The sequence below is a fragment of the Nothobranchius furzeri genome, chromosome 11 (genome assembly GCF_043380555.1).
Source record: "Nothobranchius furzeri strain GRZ-AD chromosome 11, NfurGRZ-RIMD1, whole genome shotgun sequence".
NCBI classification, from domain to species: domain Eukaryota; kingdom Metazoa; phylum Chordata; class Actinopteri; order Cyprinodontiformes; family Nothobranchiidae; genus Nothobranchius; species Nothobranchius furzeri.
In genome coordinates, this window is record NC_091751.1 from 34999120 (window position 1) to 35024197 (window position 25078).

General features: G+C 43.3%; 1 protein-coding gene across 2 annotated transcripts in view; it reads right to left on the bottom strand.

Annotated features, from left to right (window-relative positions):
* Positions 1-5033: 5033 nt before the first annotated feature.
* The window catches only part of LOC107383731 (prohibitin-2), a 32179-nt gene continuing 12134 nt past the window's right edge, over positions 5034-25078 (bottom strand). For both annotated transcript variants that reach the window (XM_015956519.3, XM_070541519.1), the window contains exons 6-10: positions 23864-23993; positions 23598-23701; positions 7185-7262; positions 6075-6151; positions 5034-5702 (exon numbers count right to left, since the gene is read on the bottom strand). In XM_015956519.3, coding sequence (XP_015812005.1) covers positions 5681-5702; positions 6075-6151; positions 7185-7262; positions 23598-23701; positions 23864-23993 — 411 coding nt within the window. In that variant the 3' untranslated portion in view covers positions 5034-5680. The remainder of the gene's footprint in view (positions 5703-6074; positions 6152-7184; positions 7263-23597; positions 23702-23863; positions 23994-25078) is intronic.

Genomic DNA, 25078 nt, shown 5'->3' on the forward strand with positions numbered 1-25078 from the left:
TCTGAGGGCCGACATGAAGAGACATGATGATAAATGCATCACTGTCAGATCTCCTCCCAGAGAGCACACACACACACACACACACACACACACACACACACCCTCTTCATAAGAGCCAGTCGGTTTGCTTTTCTAAAAATACAGGAGTCGCCCTCCGAGACTCCAGGAAGTAGTCACTCCCTACTGGAGGCTTTTTGGTGGCTGGAGGTTTGAAAAGTTTCCCCTCAGACCATAAATGGAGTCCTGACGGGAGCAGGAGGAGCAGCAGGAGGGGATGAGAGTTAGTCCTGACAAACAGGAAAACACAAAATAATTCCGTTAAAAAACACAGGACTCCTCAGAGAGGATTGATTGATAAAATATTCTTCATTAATTTGGTTTTTGTGTGACTTCTATCTGATTAAAGACAAACATGACACACACAAACACACACACACACACACACACAAAAAACAAATAATTAAAGGGACATTTCAGCCAATCTGAAGTTTTTGGTCCTATCTACTGTTAGTCTTGAACAGCCTCGGTTTAGAGAAATAAAGTTTACATCCATCTTAACTGATGAGTTAACAGTTAATCATAGCTAGATTTACAACACAAGCAGCCACTCACACACACACGAGTGGCGATTAGCTTCCACGTAGCCTCAGCTGCCCTGGGACACACTGGCAGATGGGGACAATAGTTCAGGGGGTGGGGGTGTAATGGCCTGGAGCACAATGGTTGTTGATTGCCAGTCCGCCTCTACTAACAAAGGTGAGGCTGCCATACACGGGTCCACCAGTCCCTCCAATCACCTCCAGCTGGCATGGAGAGTGAAGTGCCTTGCCAAATTACACTACAACTGCAACAGATGGGGCTCAAACCTGCAACCTTCTGGTTACGGGGTGGGTCTTTGACTCCTCTACCACCGCAGCCAGTCTGAGGTATAGTTAATCCAAGCTAACAGCTAGTCTGAGGTATGATTAATCTGCGCTAACAGCCAGTCTGGGGTATGGTTAATCTGAGCTAACAGCCAGTCTGGGGTATGGTTAATCCAAGATAACAGCTAGTCTGAGGTATGATTAATCTGCGCTAACAGCCAGTCTGGGGTATGGTTAATCTGAGCTAACAGCCAGTCTGGGGTATGGTTAATCTGAGCTAACAGCTAGTCTGAGGTATGGTTAATCTTAACTAACAGCTAGTCTGAGGTATGATTAATCCAAGCTAACAGCTAGTCTGAGGTATGATTAATCCGAGCTAACAGCTAGTCTGCGGTATGGTTAATCTGAGCTAACAGCTAGTCTGAGGTATGGTTAATCTGAGCTAATGGCTAGTCTGAGGTATGATTAATCCAAGCTAACAGCTAGTCTGAGGTATGATTAATCTGAGCCAACAGCTAGCCTGAGGTATGGTTAATCTGAACTAACAGCTAGTCTGAGGTATGGTTAATCTGAACTAACGGCTAGTCTGACGTATGATTAATCTGAGCTAACAGCTAGTCTGACGTATGATTAATCTGAGCCAACAGCTAGTCTGAGGTATGATTAATCTGAGCCAACAGCTAGTCTGAGGTATGATTAATCTGCGCTAACAGCCAGTCTGGGGTATGGTTAATCTGAGCTAACAGCCAGTCTGGGGTATGGTTAATCTGAGCTAACAGCTAGTCTGAGGTATGGTTAATCCGAACTAACAGCTAGTCTGATGTATGATTAATCCAAGCTAACAGCTAGTCTGAGGTATGATTAATCCGAGCTAACAGCTAGTCTGAGGTATGGTTAATCTGAGCTAACAGCTAGTCTGAGGTATGGTTAATCTGAGCTAACGGCTAGTCTGAGGTATGATTAATCCAAGCTAACAGCTAGTCTGAGGTATGATTAATCTGAGCCAACAGCTAGCCTGAGGTATGGTTAATCTGAACTAACAGCTAGTCTGAGGTATGGTTAATCTGAACTAACGGCTAGTCTGATGTATGATTAATCTGAGCTAACAGCTAGTCTGACGTATGATTAATCTGAGCCAACAGCTGGTCTGAGGTATGATTAATCTGAGCTAACAGCTAGTCTGAGGTATGGTTAATCTGAACCAACAGCTAGTCTGAGGTATGATTAATCTGAACCAACAGCTAGTCTGACGTATGATTAACATGAACTAACAGCTAGTCTGACATATGATTAATCTGAGCTAACAGCTAGTCTGAGGTATGGTTAATCCGAGCTAGTCTCAATTAACTTGAAAACAATCCTGATTCCTGCTGTGTCCTAAAATATAAAAACAACCTTAAAGGTAAACAGAAATATTTAGAAAGGTTTTCTGTTCATTTATCCATCCATCCATTTTCTTCTGCTTAGCCGGAGTCGGGTCACGGAGGCAGCAGCCTGAGTGGAGAGGCCCAGACTTCCCTCCTGTGAGTGAAAGTGTGTTTAAGTGAGTGTGTAAGTGAGCGTGCATCTATCAGTAATTGTGTGTGTGTGAGGGTGTATCTGTGAGTGTGTGAGTGTAAGTGAGCGTGTATCTATGAGTGTGTATTTGTGTGTGTGTGTGAGGAGGTGTCATCAGGAATGAGGAAGTGAGCTGCAGGAGGCGGCCCGTGGGCTCTGAAATGAGTCGGATCACTTCCTGTTTTTCTCTGCAGCTTCAGGCTCAGACAGAAAAAACCACAACCCGGTCCAAGCCCAGACCTGATCCTGACCCAGAACCATCACCCAGCCAGAGGCGGGGTTCTAGTGAGGGTTTGTTTTCAGCTCCTGAGACACAATCAGTCTAATAAAGTATTGAATGACTAAAAGTTTAGTTCTGAGAACTGGAGTTTCCTACAGACCACAAGTCCTCAAACACATCTTGGGAATCAGTAAACCAGATGAGGATGGTTCTGACATTTGTTCGTTTGGACCAGAGCAGCCCCTGCAGGGAAAAGATAAGAGATGTTAGTGATGAAGTAAAAATCAAAACAACAATCTTAAATATTGGAATATTTTAAACAACCTATGAAAACAAACAGAAACCATTACAGATTTTTCAGTGTGGTCTTACCCGTACTGCACACTGGAAGCATCTGCGGCGAAAAGGTTTACTCGCTAGTCGCTGCCCTCCAGTGGACACTGGGAGAGTCTTGAGTCGCGAAGCAGCTTCTCCGCTGTGCTCCTCGCTCCACTCACCAGATCTCAAAATCCCTCCAGTTATCTACATAGATTTGAAATCACTGCAACAGACTTTTATTTTGAAAATTACCAGGGGTTTTACACTGAAACCGTGTGATTTCCTGTCTAGCCCTATATTAACTGCAGAAATGGTGTTCCAAAAGCAGCTCCTAACTGGGAGTCTGAGGTAGGGCTGAGCGTGTAAAAGCTTACATACATGTTTCACGTGTCCAGTTAGAAGCTCGGTTTCACCGACACGCTTTAGATCGGGGTCAGTCGTCGAGTGAATAATCCTCATGAGACACAAAAATGTATCGTTTTTACAAAAATGATAAAACCAAAAACAGGAATGTGGGTAAAAATTTGAGCGTAAAAAAGTCAGAATATGTTGATCCTTAAGTTCAAGTGGGGCCACAAATGGCCCCTGAGCCACACTTCGGACACGCCCGCTTTAGGGGTAATGGTTTGTTCATCAGGTAAAGGCCACCTGCTCTTAGCTCAGATCCTTGATAAACCACGTCTCAGCTGTGGCGGCCATCTTTACTCGGGTTAATCAGCTGACGAACCTGGATGAAGTCACTATTATCCCATCCTAAACGGGTCAGAACCGGTAAACAAACCCGAAGAATCTGAGTTTAAACTAATTTAATCCCATCAGATTAAACAAACGTCAGTAATAATCAGCAGCAGTTTTCATCAAAGGCCCGCAGACTGCACCCAGCTGGTTCCCAGTAACCCGCTTTTGGTTCCTGACACTGCAGAGCTGCGCGCACACACACACACACACATTCCCTAGCAACTTAACTGCACCGGCAGCAGCAGCCTGTCGCCATGGTAACCGGCCCAAATCCCCGGTCACCACAATGTGAGGTCAGTGTTTCCATGGCAACAGAGCAGATGAACGGTAATCCGTCCTTGTTTGTGCACCGGGACATGGGAGGGGAGGGGAAAGGGAGTGGAGGAGTCGTCGTGGCGATCACATGATCACCCCAGCTGCTGCAACCCCCCTCCCCAGCAAATTTCTGCAGACGCAGAGCACTGATGATGCTGATGAGGAGGGAGATGAGGTCACAGAAAACACGCAGCGGCTGAGGCTGAAGGAGTGTCAGCTGTTGCCTGGATTTGGGTTGTGTGAATATTTATTTACATCAGAGAAACAAACATTAAGAATTTTGTTCTAAATATTTTTTCTGTTTCTTCAGAAAATAAGAAGCTGCAGTTCCTCAAGTGGGTCTGGTTTAACCATAAACTGGGTCAGCGTGTGTGGGCGGGTAGGTGGGGGTGGGGCGGCGGTTACAGCCACCGGAAGCCCTGCAGCAGAGAACCTGCGAGTTCCCCGTTAGAACCACTAAACGCAGACATGTTCGGCGGCGCTTTGATCTCCTCTGACTCCGCCTTTTCCCCTTCTTTCTCTGGCATCTTTCAAACCGTTTGGCAGTTTCTGATTGGCTGGCTGAACGGGCTTGGTGTGAGGGGGCGGGGTGTGAGAACCAATCAGATCCCACCCTCATCTCCCGGCCCCTCCATCAATAATCATCCCTCCCCCACATGAAAACTTCCCTCTGAGTTGTATCTGCCCCGCCCACCTCGGAGCAGCCAGGGAAGGGGTGGGTTCGCTCGACACACACACACGCACGCACGCACGCACGCGCACGCACACACACACATACACACACACACACTCACTCACTCCAGTTACAGCTTCTACAACTCGGCAGCCATTTTCTCTCCTCAGTTCTTCAGAGGAGTCCTGGTAGTGTGTGTTTGTGTGTGTGGATTAGACCCGGAGAACATACACCTGGGATGGTCCGAGCCACAGACAGAACCAAACACTTTCAGTGTAAGGTCATTAGGTCATGTGACCCACAGAGGTTCATGTTTCTACCTAAAAAATCTCACAGATTACTCCAACAGTTCACAGATGAATTAGTTTATTCATTCAAAGGTCAAAGTCTTTCTGATTTTACCTGCTCGTTTCTCAAGCCTAAGGTGTGTTTGGGTCAAAGCCTTCCTCCAGGTGTTTCCAGGTGTTCCTGGTTTTATCGAACCAACACAGAAATCAGCTGAAACAACGAGCCTCCAGCTACCAGTGGTGTTATTAGTTAGTGCTTCTACGACAGAACTTCCTGGTTCTGGCCCAGACCAACAGAAGCTGCTTCAGACTCAAACTGTTTCCTGGTTCTGACACCAGAACTCACTTGTTCTGATTTTTAGGTTAAGCTGGAATTTCTGATCTGACTTTTACACCGAATTCCTTTGTTTTCCCCGGTAATGAGCCAGATCGGCTGCAGCACTTCCCGTTTGCTTTAATTAACCAATCAGAACATCTGGAACAATGACGGAAATGTGATTAAAGTCTTTCTACTTTGTTCCTCTTCCTGGTTTGAAGAGGAAGTTCCTCCCAGAAGCAGAGAGGAACTTGGTCTTCGAGCAGGAGGCGACCATGTTTACTCAATTAACTGGACTCTCTGTGGGCAGCAGAACCGGTCCTGCTGGGCCAAACGGGACCGATGGAGAGGCGGCGTGAGAAGAAATGAAAGGAATGATGGGAGGAAACGACTTTACTTCTTAGACAACAGCAAACTGAAAGAGAGAAGAGGAAAAAAAAAAGACACATGAATGAACCTTTACTCAGGATAACGAGCGGCATGTACTCCTTATACGGAAAGCCAAACTATCATTTATCCTGATGAGGAGGTCTGGACTGGTCTGTAAGTACATGAAATGTTTCAGACACACGTTCTGCTTCTCTGGTGGTTGTAGAAAAAATTCAGGTGTGATTAGAGGCTTTAATCTCCTGAAAAAATAAAACTATCGAGTTAAAATAATCCAGTCAGATTATCCTAATCTACGGTGATTTTCAGTCATTTCTGTTTTATTACAGATTCATAGACTTCCTGGTTCTATTCGGATGACTAACAGGTAGAAGCCGATGTCCCCCCCTTGAAGACTCACTTGAAGTTGTCCTTGTCCTGCAGGTTGAGCACCAGGCTGTCGGCGTTCAGGTACACTTTGTTCTGGGACTGTGACATCTGCAGGTGAGAGAGCACAGGTGTGGCGTTAGCGAGGCCAGGACTGGTGGAAGAACACAGAACATTGTTCCCGTCCAACGGCGGACCGATCAGCATCAGAACAGGAAGTGCTGGAGTCAGGATGAGAATCTGTAGTTTAAACTATTCTGTTTCTGAATCCTGCCAGAAGGTGAAAGGTCAGAGTTGTTGGTTCCTGCTCCAATGTCGCCCCCTGCTGGACAGTTCAATCATCTGCAGCTGAGCAGGTAGAACCTTCAGGCGAGTTGGAACCAGAACCAGATCAGTTTCTGGAGGTTAAATAAAGCCAACACAGCAGAGACTAGGGTTTAATCTGGATAATCTCTGAGGGTGTGAAGGTTTTTAATAAAGAAAACTGTTTTAACTCCTTCCTGCTTCATTGTTGTCGTCATCAGAAATACTGAGAAGATAATACAAAGTTAAAAAGATTTTAATCCCAAATCCCACATAATCCGCTACTTTCATTTCTGTTAAACACGAAATCAGGCAGGAAGTCTGCTTTTACTTTGAAAGGAAACAGAACCATCCTGAGACCCGGTTTTAATGGTAAATAGCCTGTATTTGTATACGTCTTCTACAACCCCCCAAGGTGCTTCACAGCACATTCAGTCATTCACAGGCTGGTGGTGATGAGCTATGATGTAGCCACAGCTGCCCTGAGGAACACTGCCAGAGGTGAGTCTAGCCCCTCTGACCACCACCAGCAGGCGAGGTGGTTTAAGTGTCTTGCCCAAGGACACAACAGCAGCATTCTCTGGTCGGAGCCGGGATTAAACCGGCAACCTTCCGATTACCGGACAACCCACTCCACCTCCTGAGCTGCTGCAACCCTGTAGTCGAGGAGTGATGTCTCTTGTACCTGAGACAGTATTCAGGTGTTTCTCTGCTACAGAAAATACCGGTTCTGTCTGGGTAACGTTTCAGTGGACAAGTCCAAACAGAACCAGCAACCGTCTGGGTCCTGGTCCAGATTACCGCCACAGGAGACAAACTTTACACATGGAGGGTTCCTCACCGTCTTGGCGATGTTCTGCGCTGCCCGGATCTTTCTGAGTTTCAGGTAACCTGGGTTCTTCGTCACCGCCTCACCCAGCTGTAAAACACACACACACACACACACACACACACACACACACACACACACACACACACACACACACACACACACACACACACACACACACACACACACACACAGTTACAGTAACAGAACAACAGGAGGAGAGACCTGTTGGCCCGGGGCCGACAGGAAGCCGGCCGAGCCGGTCTGTTCAGAGGAACAGAACCATCAGCCTGAGCATCAAAGCTGCAGGCGTGTCGCCGCTCGTTTGTCACGCATGAACAGCAACGATGGCGTGTCTAATTAGTTACAATCATCCAGATTAATATTTAACAGTAAGATGATGCAGACCAAGGGAGGGACTCAGGAAGGAGGGTGGGGTCTCTTAAACAAGTCATGATTTAAGATCTCCATCCCATTAGTCAGCCTCTGCAGGTTAAACCTACAGACTCCTGAAACAGATCAGATTAAATCCTAATCTGAGGGAGATTACGTAAGAATCTGGTGCAAAGTTCACTAGTCTGCATGAGATATGGCCTTAAGGTTCATGCATTTGCTTCTAACATGCTTCTTTTCAGCTCAACAGAAGAATGAGGAACGGACTCTTTCCTTTTAATTAATCAAAGAACTCTATTTTAATGAAGCTAATCACACAAAGTGTTAAGTCACAAAATAAGATGTGACCAATCTGTGAAATCAAAATATTAGTTACTTTATTATAATCCTATAGAATATAAAGGTACTATGACTTTAAACGTTCCAATAGGACTGATCTCACGTAACGTTAAAAGACATCACACATTGCTTTCACTGATCCAATCAGAATCTGCCAGATCTGACGGAGGTGTGGTTTTGATGGTGTTTGGTAAGTCAACTTTTCATTTGACCATAAACCAAAACACCTGAAGTATAACCCCCAAATTCCACTACCTCCGCTCCGCTCCGGCACGAACTCTGGAAATAAATCGTTCCCGTTGTAGTCAATCAGAGCAATTCCACTACTGCGGCCATGCTCCGGCAGTGCGGCGCAGTGCGCCGCCCTCTGTTCCGGCGTCCTGCAAAAATAGAATCGATCCTATTTTTGCCGGACGCCGGTGCACCTCCGCAGTCAATGGACAGGAATCACAACTGCCCAACAGGAAAAGGAGCAAATACAACTTCCGTTTTTCACAATAAATCGATAAACAAAAAGCGTTTTTTGTTTCATATGCACAGGTTTAACAACCTTTAACAACTATCAATGGTGGCTGAACTTTAAATGCACAAAAATAAGCCATAAATACAGTTTCCACTATCAAAGTAGTCACACTTTGTTGATCCAAACACTGCTGATCTCTCAACACAAATGATGGGCAGATTAAACTGTTCATTTCGATGCTTCTACCACACAACGGGTGTTTGGATCTAACTTCCGCGTTTATTGTTCGGACTGTATCGCAAGATCTCGAAAATCCTGCGCATGCTTGTTTGCCCACCTCAGGTCTCCGCACCGGAGCGGAGCCGTTGTAGAGAGGGTACCAGTAAAATTGAGTTCGGAAGCGAGCTGCTGCGGAAGGCGGGGGCGGACCGGAGGTAGTGGAATTTGGGGGTAAAACTATGCCCACATCATCTCAAACGCCAGTTCAAAGCGTTCTAGAGAAGTGTTGGAGTGGCCAATCCGTAACTTTCCTCTACAACCGACAGAACCAACGACAAGCTGGATAAAACTGTTCCAACTGCTGCAACGATTCCCTTCAGAATAAAAGCTGAACCATCAAGACCCAGGTCTGGGTCTCGCTAAACGCCAACAAAATTGTCGTGACCCGGAAGCATCTCACAGACTGGTCTGGTCGGCAACCGCTGCTTTTCTTACTGGCTTCGGTTCCAGAAAAGGTCAAGCTGGACCTCGACATTCCTGATCTAACGGGGTCTTCCACTAAGGGTATGTAGGCTGACAAATGGCGTCAAATGTGTTTATGAATCTCCTAATCAAAGCTTAGCACGAAGACATCATCTTCAGTTCCCATCAGAACTAATCGCTTCTTCGAATTTGCTGGTTTGGAGCAACATTACACCTTACCCCATTCATCGTCTCATCCACCTTAGTTACACCATACATTTAGTGTTTAAAGTTAGTCTAGTTTAATTTGTTTAGTAATAAATTTTTAAACTTTGAAACTTGACTCTCTCTCTCTTCTGTTGTCTCTGAGTGAATACGTAGCGGTTATCTAATCCCTGCATTAAAAAGTTCCAATCTTCTGGTTTAAAATAACCTCACAGATCCATAAGGTTGATTTCATATTTACTATGGAATCTTACGCCTTATGGCTTATTAAATACCATGTAATTTAAATCATTACAGTGGTTGGCGTTTATGGATGGGATGATATTTTAGAAACCTTTTAGTTCAGTTTAAGGGCCCTACACAGTACTGATTGTGGCAAACCTGTGCTGCTAATTCTGCTTGATCTCACTGCTGCCTTTGACACACTACATCATGAAGTGTTGCTTCATCGTCTTCAACACTACAGGTCCTTCTCAAAAAATTAGCATATTGTGATTAAGTTCATTATTTTGTGTAATGTACTGATAAACATTAGACCTTCATATATATTAGATTCATTACACACAACTGAAGTAGTTCAAGCCTTTTATTGTTTCTAATATTGATGATTTTGGCATACAGCTCATGAAAACCCAAAATTCCTATCTAAAAAAATTAGCATATTTCATCCGACCAATAAAAGTGTTTTTAATACAAAAAAAAGTCAACATTCAAATAATAACGTTCAGTTATGCACTCAATACTTGGTCGGGAAACCGGAAATGACTGCTGAGGTGTTATGGAGGCCCAGGATGCTTCGATAGCGGCCTTAAGCTCATCCAGAGTGTTGGGTCTTGCGTCTCAACTTTCTCTTCACAATATCCCACAGATTCTCTATGGGGTTCAGGTCAGGAGAGTCGGCAGGCCAATTGAGCACAATAATACCATGGTCAGTAAACCATTTAACAGTGGTTTTGGCACTGTGAGCAGGTGCCAGGTCGCGCTGAAGAATGAAATCTTCATCTCCATAAAGCTTTTCAGCAGATGGAAGCATGAAGTGCTCCAAAATCTCCTGATAGCTAGCTGCAATGACCCTGCTCTTGATAAAACACAGTGGACCAACACCAGCGGCTGACATGGCACCCCAGACCATCACTGACTGTGGGTACTTGACACTGGACTTCAGACATTTTGATATTTCCCTCTGCCCAGTCTTCCTCCAGACTCTGGCAACTTGGTTTCCGAATGACGTGCAAAATTTGCTTTCATCCGAAAAAAGTACTTTGGACCACTGAGCAACAGTCCAGTGCTGCTTCTCTGTAACCCAGATCAGGCGCTTCTGCCGCTGTTTCTGGTTCAAAAGTGGCTTGACCTGGGGAATGCGGCACCTGTAGCCCATTTCCTGCACACGCCTGTACACAGTGGCTCTGGACGTTTCTACACCAGGCTCAGTCCACTGCTTCCGCAGGTCCCCCAAGGTCTGGAATCGGTTCTTCTCCGCAATCTTCCTCAGGATCTGGTTACCTCTTCTCGTTGTGCAGCGTTTTCTGCCACACTTTTTCCTTCCCACAGACTTCCCATTGAGGTACCTTGATACAGCACTCTGGGAACAGCCTATTTGTTCGAAAATTTCTTTCTTTGTCTTACACTCTTGCTTGAGGGTGTCAATGATGGCCTTCTGTACAGCAGTCAGGTCGGCAGTCTTACCCATGATTAGGGTTGGGCATTGATTGGAACCATTCCAACTGTTAATTTTCCCCGGAATCGTTCAAAGTTTTTTATTTCGATTCCTAGAATGCCAACCGGAAGAGGAATCAGTGGCCGAGCTCCGTGAAAAATAAATGTGAACTGCAAACCGTGATCAACGCTTTTCAGAGCTGATCACACCAGCTGTGTACAGCACCGAGTCCCCCCCTCCCCCTACCCAGCGGCCAAATATAAACAAACGCATCAAACTCCTGCAGCATAGCGGAAACTTGTTAAAATACGTCTACACGGTGGATTTAATGGAAGCTTTAAAGAACAAACTCTGGACAGTGTGAGGTGAGTTTGTCTCACTGCAGAAATAAAAACACACACGGAGCGTCAGCAGTCAGATGCAGCGGATCACCAACACTCGTGTTTGTGTGAGCGTCAGAAGGCTGTAGAAGAATTAGTCATCATGCTAGAGCAGCTTTTCTGTGGTGGACCACACCAGCTTCTGCCACAATAAATAATTATAATATTAATAGACATGTTTTATTTCCTTTCTGAACTATTTCTGTTGAGAGTTTTAATGTTTAAAATCTGTTAGATTGTTACTGACAGCAGCTACATTTAAGTTTCACTTTCTGTTCTGACTGAATGCTGCTGCAGCATGGAGGTGTAGTTCTCAGTCATCCTGGACATGATCATCCTAAGAGTTTTAGCTGAAAACAGCTGGACGTTTCTGGATATGTTGGAGATATTTAGCCTCTCATCCCAGAGGCTTCTTCCAGACTTTGGTTGTGGTCAGAAACAAACACACTGGTTGTGCTGCAAGTCTTTTTCTTTGTTTCTCCTAAACATGTTTCTGTCTAAATGAAGGTGATGTTATTGTTCATAGAATTAAAATTCATGTTGAAAATAGGATTATTTCATCAAGTAGGACCTGTGGTTAGCTGGATCATGTTAAACATGTAATGTCTTGAAAGAATTGGGAATCGGAATCAAAACAAGGAATTGGAATCGGAATCGTTCAAAGTCAAACGATGCCCAACCCTACCCATGATTGCAGTTTTGAGTAATGAACCAGGCTCGGAGTTTTTAAAAGCCTCAGGAATCTTTTGCAGGTGTTTAGTGATTCAGATGATTAGGTTAATAGCTTGTTTAAAAAACCTTTTCATGATATGCTAATTTTTTGAGATAGGAATTTTGGGTTTTCATGAGCTGTGTGCCAAAATCATCAATATTAGAAACAATAAAAGGCCTGAACTACTTCAGTTGTGTGTAATGAATCTTATATGAAAGTCTAATGTTTATCAGTACATTACAGAAAAAAATGAAGGATCACAATATGCAAATTTTTTGAGAAGGACCAGTATGTTGAGATTTCAGGGCTAGCCTTGGTGTGGTTCAGATCCCATCTGGCCAATAGGATGATATGGGTAAGTCATTTACCATAAGGGGTACCATAGGGCTCGATATTAGGGCCTCTACTGTTCTCTATTTACATCCTGTCTCTAGGTGATATTGAAGTGAGTTTTCACCTTTATGCTGATGATTGCCAGCTGTATTTGCCTCTGGACAAATCAGGGGATCTCCCCATAAACAACCTTGTGGAGATGAAGACATGGATGACGGGAAACTTCCTGGGTTTACACGAATGGAAGACATAAGCAGTACTGTTTGCACCAAGTGGTCATATGGATACCGCTGGGATGTTCAATGGTCAGCTGAGTACATAAGCACCAATCTTGGTGTGAAACTAGATAATGCCTTTTGTTTTAACACCCACATTAATGGAGTGGCCTCCTCCTCCTTTATCACCTTTTTCACCTGTCCAAGGTAAAACCATTCCTGTCATGAAATGACCTTGCAACGGTTGTTCATGCTTTTATCACGGCACGCTTGGATTACTCAAACTCAATTTTATTAAGTGTGAGCCAAGGTTTGCTAGCAAGGTTGCAACTGGTACAGAACGCTGCAGCCAGATCTTTAGAAGGCAAGTGTAAATATGACTATATTACTCCTGTCCTGGCAGCCCTGGACTGTTCGCCCGTTGATGCAAGGATTCGTTTTAAGATCTTTTGTTTTTTAAAACATTGAATAGTTTGTCGCCACCTTGCCTTGCGTCATTGCTTCAGCCATATGCCCTAGCTCGGACACTCCGGTCGGAGAACCTCTTGCTACTCTCGGTCCCAACGTTACGTCTGAAGACGCGGGAAGATAGGGCTTTCACAGTAGTAGGCCCAAGGCTCTGGAACGAGCTTCCACTTAGCATAAGGGCTTCTACGTCTGTGGAGGTCTAACGCTAGGTTGAAAATCCACTTTTATGACCTGGCTTTTGCAGCGCCATGAAATGACTGTTTTCTGACCTAAAGGTCATGCCTGCTCTGCTCAAGCTGGGGAGACACAGTCTCCCTCAACAACTTAAATCTCTCAAGGTCTCATGCACTCTGCTCATTCTAAACTGTTTCACTTCCTTTCCACAGGGACTGAAATTCACTTCTAAAAATGGGGGAATTCCCCCCTCACATACAGTACAGGGGGAATTTATATATGGGAGGAGGAAGGGGGGATTACCGAATTTGCAAGCCTTATGTTGTACTAATAATACCTTACATCACGTTTATAAGCAGCTTTCATTGGACTCCTGCAGCATTCTCACCTTCATTGCTCTTGCCCCTTTCTTTGATTCATCTCTGCCTGATTTCTTTCCTCACACAGAAGTTAAAAGAAGAAATATAAACTTTCCAGGAACTACTTGTGGGATTAACAATAGGCCTCAACATTGTTGTATTCTTACTTCAGATTGATGCATTTATTAACCTTTTTTAATATTCCTTAGTTGTCCTCATATCTGCATCTGCGGCCATCTTTTCTTTTGTCTGAATGGTGTCTTTTTCTTGGCCTCTAACACTGCATCTTTCTCCATTGTAATAACTTTGAAGTATAAAAATCAAATAAAAATGCTCCTTTTTGCTGCACTGGTATTAGAAATTATCTGAACAATTTACATTTCTGAAGTTTGTTGTCCAACTCTCTGGGCTGCATCTTTGCTCGTTTGTGCTTCTTTATCTGTTGTCTCCATCTTCTTACTCTGATTTCTGTCTCTGAATTCCTCTATCTCAAACTGATGCATTTTCATTAACCCAACTTTTAACACAAACAGTTTAGTTGATGTGGCATCAAACACGAATGCAACTATGTACACTATTGTATCTGTTAGCTCACACAGTACTAATTAGTTTTTGAGCGCGGTTCTCCCACGCTCCGCTTGGTCCTCTGCCCTCTGCTTCATCTCTTTCCATTTGATAAAAGCTCTGTTGAAATCAAACTGCTCTTGCGGAGGGCCAAGCTCTGAAATCAGCATCAGATTGGTGAGATTTGTGTTATTCAGGGAATTTCTGAATCTTGTTTTTATCCTGCTTTGCGTGCTGAATCCACGTTCACATGACACACTGGCAACTGGGATGACTGAAGTGATCTTAATGAGCTTCTCCATTTCAGTGAACACACCCCGATGGTCTCTCAAAACAGCCTCTGCAAACTGCTGGAAGGTCAATGAGGCGTACGAGTCACTGAAAACCATAGTTTGCTTCAGCAAGGCAAACAGAGCGTCCATCCACTGCACTTACATAGTGTAATGTGATGAAGGAACCATTTCTCCCCTCTAACAGCTGTCCTTGTCACACAGTGCCAGTGTGCATGAACATCCAAGGTCACATCCATTCACTTCTAATGTTTACATTCCAGCAAGAAGACAGAAGAAAAGAAGAACGCTTTCCTTTTAATTATTTAAAGAACTCTATTTTAATAAAGCTAATCAAAACAACTGTTAGTCGGCTAGCAGTGCCTACACCACGCTCAGGACAAAACAGACTTTTCTCAAGCATCGTTCCACAATTGTGGAATGACCTTCCAAGCACTACCAGAACTGCAGCTTCCTTTTCAATTTTCAAGAAACTCCTGAAGACCCTGCTCTTCAGAGAGCATCTTCTTAACTAGCACCTTGCCTGCACTCATCCCCCCTCTCTACTCTCCACTCCTTGTTCCCTCCTCTCCATGACTGATGTCAATGTTGTTGTTGTTGTTACTGTTGTTGTTAGCCTCAAGGGCAAAATGCCGATTATCACTTGTAAGTCGCTTTGGACAAAAGCGTCTGCTAAATACATAAACATAGTCAATAATAACCATGTGACCGATCTGTGAAATCACAATGTTATGATTAATATGTTTAATGAGTAATATGACTTTGGTCTAACTGCACTAGACATCCTGATCCACGTAATGGCAACACATGACATTGTTTACTCATCCAATCAGAACCTGCATTCTGAAGCGTGGCAGAGTTTCTGTGGTGTTTAGTTAATCTGTCCACTGCGATTCGTCCAGAATCGTAAACAACCAAGATTAATAAAACAGAACAATGCCATTTTGAGTTCAGTATTCAGCCAGCTCTCAAGACCATCTGATGTCCATCATTGCTAAGTGAAGTACGGACTGGCCATCTGTACATTTTACTATTAATCTGAGAACTGTCAAGCTGGAAAATCCTGTCATTGTTACCAACAAAACAACGGTTCCTTCAGAATAAAAGCTGAACTCGCTGACCCAAAGTGGGGTCCCTTTGACGCTGTAAACACCTTCCGTTTTTACCTGGAGACTATCCATAGACTGGTTGGTTGTGCTGTCGACGCTGTTTCATCGGTTCCAGTACCAAAAGGAGGGTCCGAGGACCTGGCAGCTTTATCTAACATGGGAGTCCCTGATGGGTAATGTAGAACGGCACAGATAGCGTCTTATGTCTTTCCTGACTAAAGTTCAAACATCGATCAGTTAGGAGCAAAACAACATCTCCCACTCAGACTCGCTTCTCCAGACGGAGGTTCTGAGCCGACATCGCACCAACACACACTCCACCTCATTACATTACATTTGCATCCATCACTAGAGAGTTAGTCCTGTTAATTGTTTAAAATAATTTAGATAATAAATTTTTCTTAAACGTTCCGAGGTCTCTCTCTCTTCTCTTGTCTCTCAGTTCATACAAAGTGTTTAATTTAAATTTCCCTGTAATAAAAAGAACACTCTTCTGATTTAAGAAAGCCCAGTGTCCAGAGATGGGACCCATGCCCCAGGTATGGATCATTAATATCTCTGGTCATTAATTAAATTGTAATACCCTTCCTTTCCATTACAATAGTTTGAGAAGTGTGCAAGAAGGTTGTCGAGTTTTTCAAGGCCATAATGAGAAAAGTTCTGACTTTTTTGCCATAATGGCTTTTTTGGCTCCAAAATTGTAAACCATGACAGAACATCCAGTGTCTCACAGGGGAATCTTCTCTCAATCTCTGTTATTAAAGATCCCACGTACCTACTCTTCATGTCATAAAAGGCTGGTTTTTGGGTGTGGCAGTCAAAAAATTTGTCTCCTTTAAACTTGTTTCCATCAAGAGAGCTGAAGACTTCCATTTCTGCAGGGCCAGGTTGGACGATTAGTTCCTTCGGGGCTTCTTTGGTACGTTCAACCATTGGCTGTGCTGTGGAGAAGTCCAGATCTTCTCTTTGAAAATGTTTTGAGAGAAGGACTACATGCATCAGTACGTCCTTCATCATGTGACAAAGGGCCACACAGTTAAACTGTCTCACAGCTAGTAGCAGACCTTTAGCTTTGTCAGCATCTTGTGCATTAGAGGAAGCCATGTGCTCCAGGACATCTCTCAGGGATTTCAGTGATCTACACACTACTGACACTGCATTGTGAATTGACAGTCACCTTACTGCATGCAGCTGGGTGAACTTCAGTTGGGGTTCATCCAGCTGTTTCTGCAATTCATGCAGCTTGTTGCTTCTGACAGCAGAATTACTGAAAAAATTAAAAAATGATTTCAAATCCTGTTGAAACCGTTTCACCTGTGGGTCAGAGTTGGCTGCATCACTGGCAGCAAGTGTGAGACGATGAGCCGTACAGTGGATTCCTACCAGGTCTGGGTTGTATAGCTCTCTGAGTTTTTTAATAACTCCTTGTCTGCATCCTGTCATTACAGCAGCTCCATCAGTGCAAACTGCAGCAAGTTTTTTCCATCCAGTTTTTTTTCTGTCAATAGCTGTTTTACATCTTCAACAATAGTGTCTGCTCTTCCATCAGCAATTTCAGAATTCCTTATCAGTTTTGTTTTGACCTTGTTGTCATCTATGAACCTGACACAGATAATCAGTCGTTTGGTGTTACTAATGTCAGTAGATTCATCCAATATTAATGAAAACAAGGGACTTCTTTCAACAGCTTTGTCAACATCTTCCACAAGTGTGCTTGCAATAGCTTGCTGCATTTCTGAAAGTCCTTTTTCATTGACGTAGCTACCAAAGCTTGATGTTTCTGTAAGATTTTTGAAAGCAGGACACTCCATTTCTTTCAGGAATTGAACCACATGGCAAATTTTAGCTTTTGCCATTTCATTTTTTGCAATAAAATATGCAGTTTTCAGGAGCCCCTTCATTTCTGCAGCAGTCTGTAAATGTGCATCTTCGACAGCTTTGGCCATTACATTTTTAGCTGAATCCGCCTCACATTTTCTTTTTATTGCTGCAGTGTGAGACACACCATCAGCGTGACGGTGTAAAGTTGATGTTTTGTAGCATCGACTTGCAAAAGGCACAGCGCCGTACATTTTACAAATGGAGCAGTTCATTTTGTTAATAATGCTTTTATGTTAAAGAAATGTCCTGTTGGCATATATGCTTTTATTCTGAAAGTGTGTGGTTGCTTCCGGAGGAATGGCCTTTTTGTGCGGGAGTTTGATGGTGTCATGGCGGAATAAAGGAGAAGTTCTTAACCGAGTATCAGTCTAGTTTATTGAGTAACATTGGTAGCAGAGGATAGCTAACAACTACAGAGTCCCACCAGCCTTTGATGAAAAGAAGTCCTATGAAAGCTGGAAAAATGAAGTCGCCATTTGGATTCGGGTTACGGACTTGGAGAAAAAAAAAACAAGCGCTCGCGGTAGCTTTGGCGCTATCTGGAAGAGCAAGAGAAGTTGCAATGGAAATATCGGTGGATGATTTGAATGAAGATGACGGAATGCAGACGTTACTTCGAAAACTTGATGACTTATTTCTTAAAGAAGAAAAGGACCGTGTTTATGAAGCATATACTAACTTCGACCGAATCATGAGACGGCAACGTGTCCATGGAGGACTATACCATTGACTTTGAACAGAGATACTTGTAGATGCGGAAATACAAGATGGAGCTTCCAGATGCAGTGTTAGCTCTCAATCTGTTGGATACTGCCTGTTTGGATGCAAAAGATTGACAGCTGGCCTTAACTGCATGCACAGTCTTAATGTTTGCTTCGATGAAATCAGCGTTAAAAAGGATCTTGGGAGGGAAGTTGGCTGATGCTGTGGGAATTAATCAAGAAACTGCCTACGTAACAGAACAGAAAAGCAAACCGCGCTACTCTTGGAATCAGCGCGATAAACAAAAGGCGTCACTCCCTGGAACTAGTCCACTAGACAGGTATGGACGCAGATCAAGATGTGCAGTCTGTCAGAGCACATTTCACTGGCCAAAAGACTGTCCAAACAAAAGTGAGCAAGCTAACTTTACCTTCTGGTGAGTCAGAGAAGGTGGAGGAGTGCAACATTGCTCTATATACAAATGAGGCACCCTCAGATGCGGAAATATTTATGACTGAGTGCCTTGGTTCGGCAATAATAGACACAGCATGCACCAAAACAGTATGTGGACAAGAATGGCTTGACAGCTATATTATTAAGCTAACTCCAGTTGAAGTAAAAATACTAAGTATGTCAGACGTACACAGCAGTAGACCCTTCAGGTTTGGAGATGGAAAAATAGTAAAATCCATCAAAAGGGTAAAGATACCAGCAAATATTGGACAGACTAAGTGTTTGATCGAAACAGAAGTTGTCCCCCAAAAAATGCCTCTGCTTATAGAAGTAAAGACGACAGCAGAATACAGCCCATGGAGCAATGGGCTACTTGAAAGACATAATCAGACGCTCACGGAGATCTTAATGAAAGTGAAAACAGACACAAGCTGTGACTGGGATACTGTATTGGACTGGGCGATAATGGTTAAAAACACTATGCAGAGCGTGCATGGTTATAGTCCTTATCAGCTGGTGTTCGGACAGAATTCCAACCTGCCATCTGTGCTGACTGACAAACCACCTGCATTGGAAGGCACAACAAAAAGCGAATGGGTGGCAAATCACATCTCGGCTTTGCATGCATCATTTGCATTTGTTGTTTATTGGTTTTGTTTTCTTTTTCTGTAGATTCATGTGAACAATTGTTTTGTAACTGTCTTTTTATGTAGCAACTAGCAAGGTGAAGATAGAACGACCTGCATAAAGAAAAGTTTTTTCTTTCAAATTTGTTAATGTGAGCAAATGTGATTTATTAACTGAATTGGGGCTGGACTAGATAAGCTTTTGCTTCTTCCAGTTCCCTCTCAAATGGTTTTATGTTATTGTATGTTTTGTATTGTTTCATTCAACAGCATATGTTTATCGTATTCCTCATTAAAAAAAAATAAAATAAAATTTTTTTGTATGCACCAGGAATATGGGGGAGTGCATATGCAATTTCATGTTTTCGATGGTTTGAGATAAATAAATAAATAAAATAAAAAATAAAAAAGCATTTACAGAAGCAGAATGTTCAGAAAGAATAAGACGAGCTCTGAGTAAACAGATTCGACATGGAGATGACAAGTATGAAGTTGGTGACAAAGTCTATTATAAGAGTGGACTTCCCAGAGTGGAAAGGACCAGGAGTTGTCATTAGACAGGATGGTGCAGTGGTGTTTGTCAGACATGGTGGAATGTGTATCAGAATCCATCAAGTCAGACTGAAAAAGGTGGACAATGAGAAAGATGATTTACAACGGGAAAACTACGCAAAAAAAAATGCTGTGCTAGGTCAGGAGAGGACAAGAGACTTTGTTGATGACATGGAGGCTGCAGAGCACACAAACACACTGGGACAACCAGAAGTAACAGCTAGTGAGGATGCTGGAGAAACTACTGCAGTTGTAATGATGCAATGATGTTTTTGTAGAGGTTAGAGATGAAGGGCAAAAGACAGTCTCCACAAGATGGGTCTGCACTGTGAAGGAGACGTCTGATGGATTAAAACCTAAAGCAGTGGTTCCCAAACTTATTTAGCCGCGCACCCCCTTCTATGTCCCGACCATGTCGACGCCCCCCCCCCCCCCCCCCCCCATCACGGCATGGCTATATATACACACAAATATATATATATATATACATACACAAATATATATATATATCAGACGTCAAGCTAAACAGACAGGGTTAAAAAATATGATCGACCTTTTTCCCCATCACTTTCATTTTTTAAATAGTAATTAATAAACATTCAATACCATTACAATTTCCTTTGATTTAATTTTAAATAAATATTTAGAGTGCCCAGGTAGCACATAAACAATGCAATTTAAAGGTTTTCTTAAAGTAGGAACGTTTAACCTGTGTGTGCAGAGCGCTCTCCTTCCTTCTGCTCTGCGTAAACCTGAGCTGATCACCTACTTGTGCGTAATCAAATGTCTATAGGGGAAAAGGAAAAAGCTTTAGCCATGAGGTTCACTTTTGCCTCAGACCGACTTATTGCTGTTTTATGGTGTGGCTGAATCTGCGATCCGCTGCCACGCGGACTGGAATAACAAATGCTGCAGTAACATGAGTTGTCAGGTTCATGAGGAGTCACTGGCTGGAGCGGACCCGACTTTAATACGTCGTCCCAAAATAGAAGCTAATATCTTAATTTGACCTGGAATGAAAAATGTTGTTATAAAACCTCTTAAAAGTTTTTATCACAGAGGAGGCAGAGCTCATTTCTGCCTTCAGTCTGACGGCGCGCTGCAGTTTGCGCAGCGTGCACTCATTGAATCTGTGTATGTGCGCGTGCGCGGCACAGCTCCACGAAGCTTGGTTTATGCTTGACGCATTCACTTTCCGCTTGGTGATGCGGCTCGCGGATGGAACGCGCTTCACAACTTGCAGCGTTTAAGTCACCGCGGCGCTATTTAAACCAATGTTGTAAAATTACTTCTGCCCAGCCCAGATGTGCTCACTTGTGCACCCGTGAGCCGTGGTTCCGCTGGAACGCGTCTGACCTCTGACAGACGCACTCTAAAACTTCAGATCTTCAGCGCGTGTGAGGTTTACAATGTCAGAACACCTGCATGAGACAGGTGTTAATTACAATCTGCCAGAATGACTCACCACCTTCAGATTTCTCCAACATCGTTAAAAATGATCAAATACGGAACATATCGGCGTGCGCAGGCCAGAGTGCTGAAGCTCGGTGCATTGTTATTATGAAGTTAGGGCACATGTGGAGGACACACACAAGTAAAATATACTTGTTTTCAATTACATTTATTGTGCCCACTTACTTTTTCTTAGGCCCACCCACAAATGAGTTTACTGGCAACGCTAATGGTGACACCTGACAGACTTCTCTGAGCTCCGCAGCCATTACACTTTTCAGCTCGCGCACCCCCGGGATGCGCGCACCACACTTTGGGAATCCCTGACCTAAAGCATGTTTGGTGGCTAGAGGGTTTGAAGAATTAAAAGTGTCAGAACTACAAAAGGACTCACCAACACGTGCTTCAGAGTCCCTTCTAGGGTTGTCACGGTGTGAAAATTTAACCTCACGGTTATTGTGACCAAAATTATCACGGTATTTTTTTTAAACATGTTAAATTTTCAGGAAACTAAATAAACCCTGTATATCAGGAAAATATTGTCCTCAGTTTGTGTCTAAATTTTGCCTAAAATGTGTTATTTTGTAATTATGTTGTTTATTTGTTTACATTTTTCCCCTTTAGTCTTTAAAATACCAATATTTGCCCATAATTTCTTATTTTATGTCTGTTTGATGTCATCATTTAAAAAATATTAGATCAGATGATACTCAGTACTCAAGTAGCCTTCTAATCAGATACTTTTTTACCCTTACTTGAGTAATAAACCCTGTATCAGGAAAATATTGTCCTCGGTTTGTGTCCTTCCAGTGAGCTTTGCAGATTTGGGAACAATGTCATCAGGCAGTAATCATTGTTAAATTCATAATTATTCTCGGAGAGAGACCAACTCTTATCTGTCCCTGGGAGCCCCGTAATGCATAGCGTCATTTCAACATGGGGGTGTCCATGACACGGTTTTTATGCAGGTAGCGGCGCTGCGGCTGCTTTATATAGCGAAGCGTTGCATTCTCCCTCAACCTAAATCCTCGGATCATGCATTTTAGCTAAACGCTAACTAGCCTTGCGTTGACTGTAGAGTTGTGGGTGATGGTCACGCAGATGTGTCATGAGATTTGAAGCGTTGCTGCCTTTCACCGAAACCTAGAGTGACCCATTTGAGTCAGAAATAATCATTAAAATGTTTTTTTCAGTGAACCACACCTTTAATAATATTTGCCTAACAGCCTTTTTAAAGTTTCTGTAAAAAGACAAAAAGGTTGAACAGTTGACAGCTGGTCAGGGTTAGCTCTGAAGGATGGAGACTTCTTATTGAGCTAAGATGCTAAACTCCTGCTAGTGCAGTCGATATTAGGAATATTACTTAAATGTGATTTCTACTTGTTCAAAACTTTTCTAATTTAATCAGTAAGAATGTCTGGACAAGGATAAATTATGTTTTTATGAAGAACAAGAATTACAGGAGAGGTGTTGCTGATTAAATATTAGAATGGCTTGATGTACAGATTGTTGTAGACAAATACAGGGGGAACGTAGAGCACCACAATACGAACTGTCGTTCACTGGATTGTTTTAATATTACTGTCAATCTGTTCAGTCACTAACCTAATCTGACTCAGGTGGAGCTAATCTGTCAGCGTGATGATGTCAGAGATGATAAATTACAAGTGTCACAACGTTTTTTTCTGCCAGCTCTGCAGATGGACGATCATGGTTCTGATTTTCTCTCTTAGCAGCTTTGGGAGTCTAAATATCTCCTCACAGGAGACTTGAAGCACTTCCTGGGTGGTCCTGCAGGTTGTTGATGCTGGTTCTGCTGCGTGTTCAGTTTCACTTTGGTCCGCTAATGTCTTTTTATTTGCACTGTTGGAGACGTCTTTACGGTGGGGTAACCACAGCATTTCAATGGTTAGGTGGAACTAATCCATGCAAATCCAGATGTTTCAGCCTTTTTGTTATAACTGATTATTATTTATTAGAGCTGCTCCATAAAATGTTTATTGTTATCGTATTACATCGTTGTGATGTCAGAACCTGGTGGTCCACTCACAAGTGGTTACCATGACAACGTGGATGCTGCTTGTGGAGGAGTTACAGAACGAGAGGCTGGATGTGTGATCCAGGCGTACACCCACAGACATCGTGTTATTTATTATCACTACTTTGCTTTTTACATTTTGTTTCCACTTTCTGACACAAGTTTTTGTTCCTTCAAGGACGTGTTTTTTAACTTAATCTGTTTTGTGCAGCTAAAGGGGATTGGATTAGATTTGTTCACGTCAGACACGCCAGAGTAAATATCTACCAACTAATATCAGTTTGATAATCTAGAAGCATCTGAATGATGGAGGCCAGAGTAAACACGTGGAAGGTTTTACCTGGAGCTTCTGAACTCACCATTTTAGCAGCCTGAGCTTCTCCTTCAGCCTGGATGATCTTCTGCCTCTGCTCCTGTTTGGCCTTCTCCACATAAAACTGGGCTCGCTGCGCCTCCTGCTGGGCTGGGGAGGAACAGACGCACAGAAACAGCTCAACAAATCATCTGCAAAGCTCTCGATGAGATTTTGGGTTGAAAAAGGACACATAAGAAGTTTTTCTTCTTTAGAATAAATCAGTATTAGTCACATAGAATATCAGCTGGAGGTCACTTCCTGTTTACTCACCGACTTGTTTGGCCTCCACGGCGGCCGTGTACTCTCGGCTGAAGCTGAGCTCGGTGATGGCAACGTCATCCAGGATGATGTTGAAGTCTTTTGCTCGCTCGAACAGCTCCCTACGGATCAGCAGGGACACCTGCAGAGAGGACGCCGTCAGCCGGGCCGAGACCAGAACTAACACCAGCTGCTCTGAGCAGGTGGATCAGGTTAGCTGGTTAGTTATGGGACCGCTTGTCCAAAAGGACCACCAACAGAAATAAAAAAATATGATCAAATATTCAGTTTCATTTCATTTGTCATCCACGAGGAACCAGAAGATGACAAACACATGGTTAACATCACCAATGTTCTGATTCCAGCTGGCTACAGGTGAGGATCTTCACTGTCTCCCGATACCAAGAATGCATCTGGATTATTTCATCTGGATTTGTTTTCATCCATGAATAGATGTCAGATTGTTGCTTTGACACAACAATTAGGACAATGTGAAAGTGCAAAACAATTTAAACATTTAAAAAGATTAACTAAAGAAATCTGTTTCCTCATTCAACAGTCACATCTCAGTCTGAGAAAAGCTTTGCAAATGCTCACAAAATCCTAAAAACCCAGAAAACCCAGAGGCCACGTCCAATTCTGGCCTTTAATTAAGTTCTAAAATCCATAATAGGTTCATAAATGAGCTTTTAATTTCTGTGAGCAGCTTTAGAGTCACACATTTATGCTGAAGGGTGTAAGAAATGACACCAGACTAAATGTTTGCCTTGGTTTGTTATTTAGTTTGAACCCAGTGGTTCATTTCTCAGGGTTTCCCCCAGCGCTTTATAAGCCTGGCGGCCCGCCAGGCTTTGCTTGACCACCCGCCAGGCTACGCGTCATGCCCAAGCCCCCACAATGCGGCTCAAAAATTGAGCCCAACCCGGAAGTACCAAAAATTGCAGTTCCACCCTCATTCGCTGGGGGCTGGTGTCAGAAGCGAGCAAATCCTCATTGACTCCCATGTTAAAAATACCAATTTCACAGCAGAAATAAACATGTTTACAGCCTGGTACCAAAACATGTTTTAGGTTTAAATTATCTAGTTTACACTCATGACAACTCTGAGGGGGGTGAATTTTTTCTCACTCTTCTGTTTAAGTGTATTAAAAGCCTAAAATTCTGTATAATTAATGAGCATCAGACCCACGTGACCACAGAGCTAGCTCCGTGGAAAGGCCTCAGTAG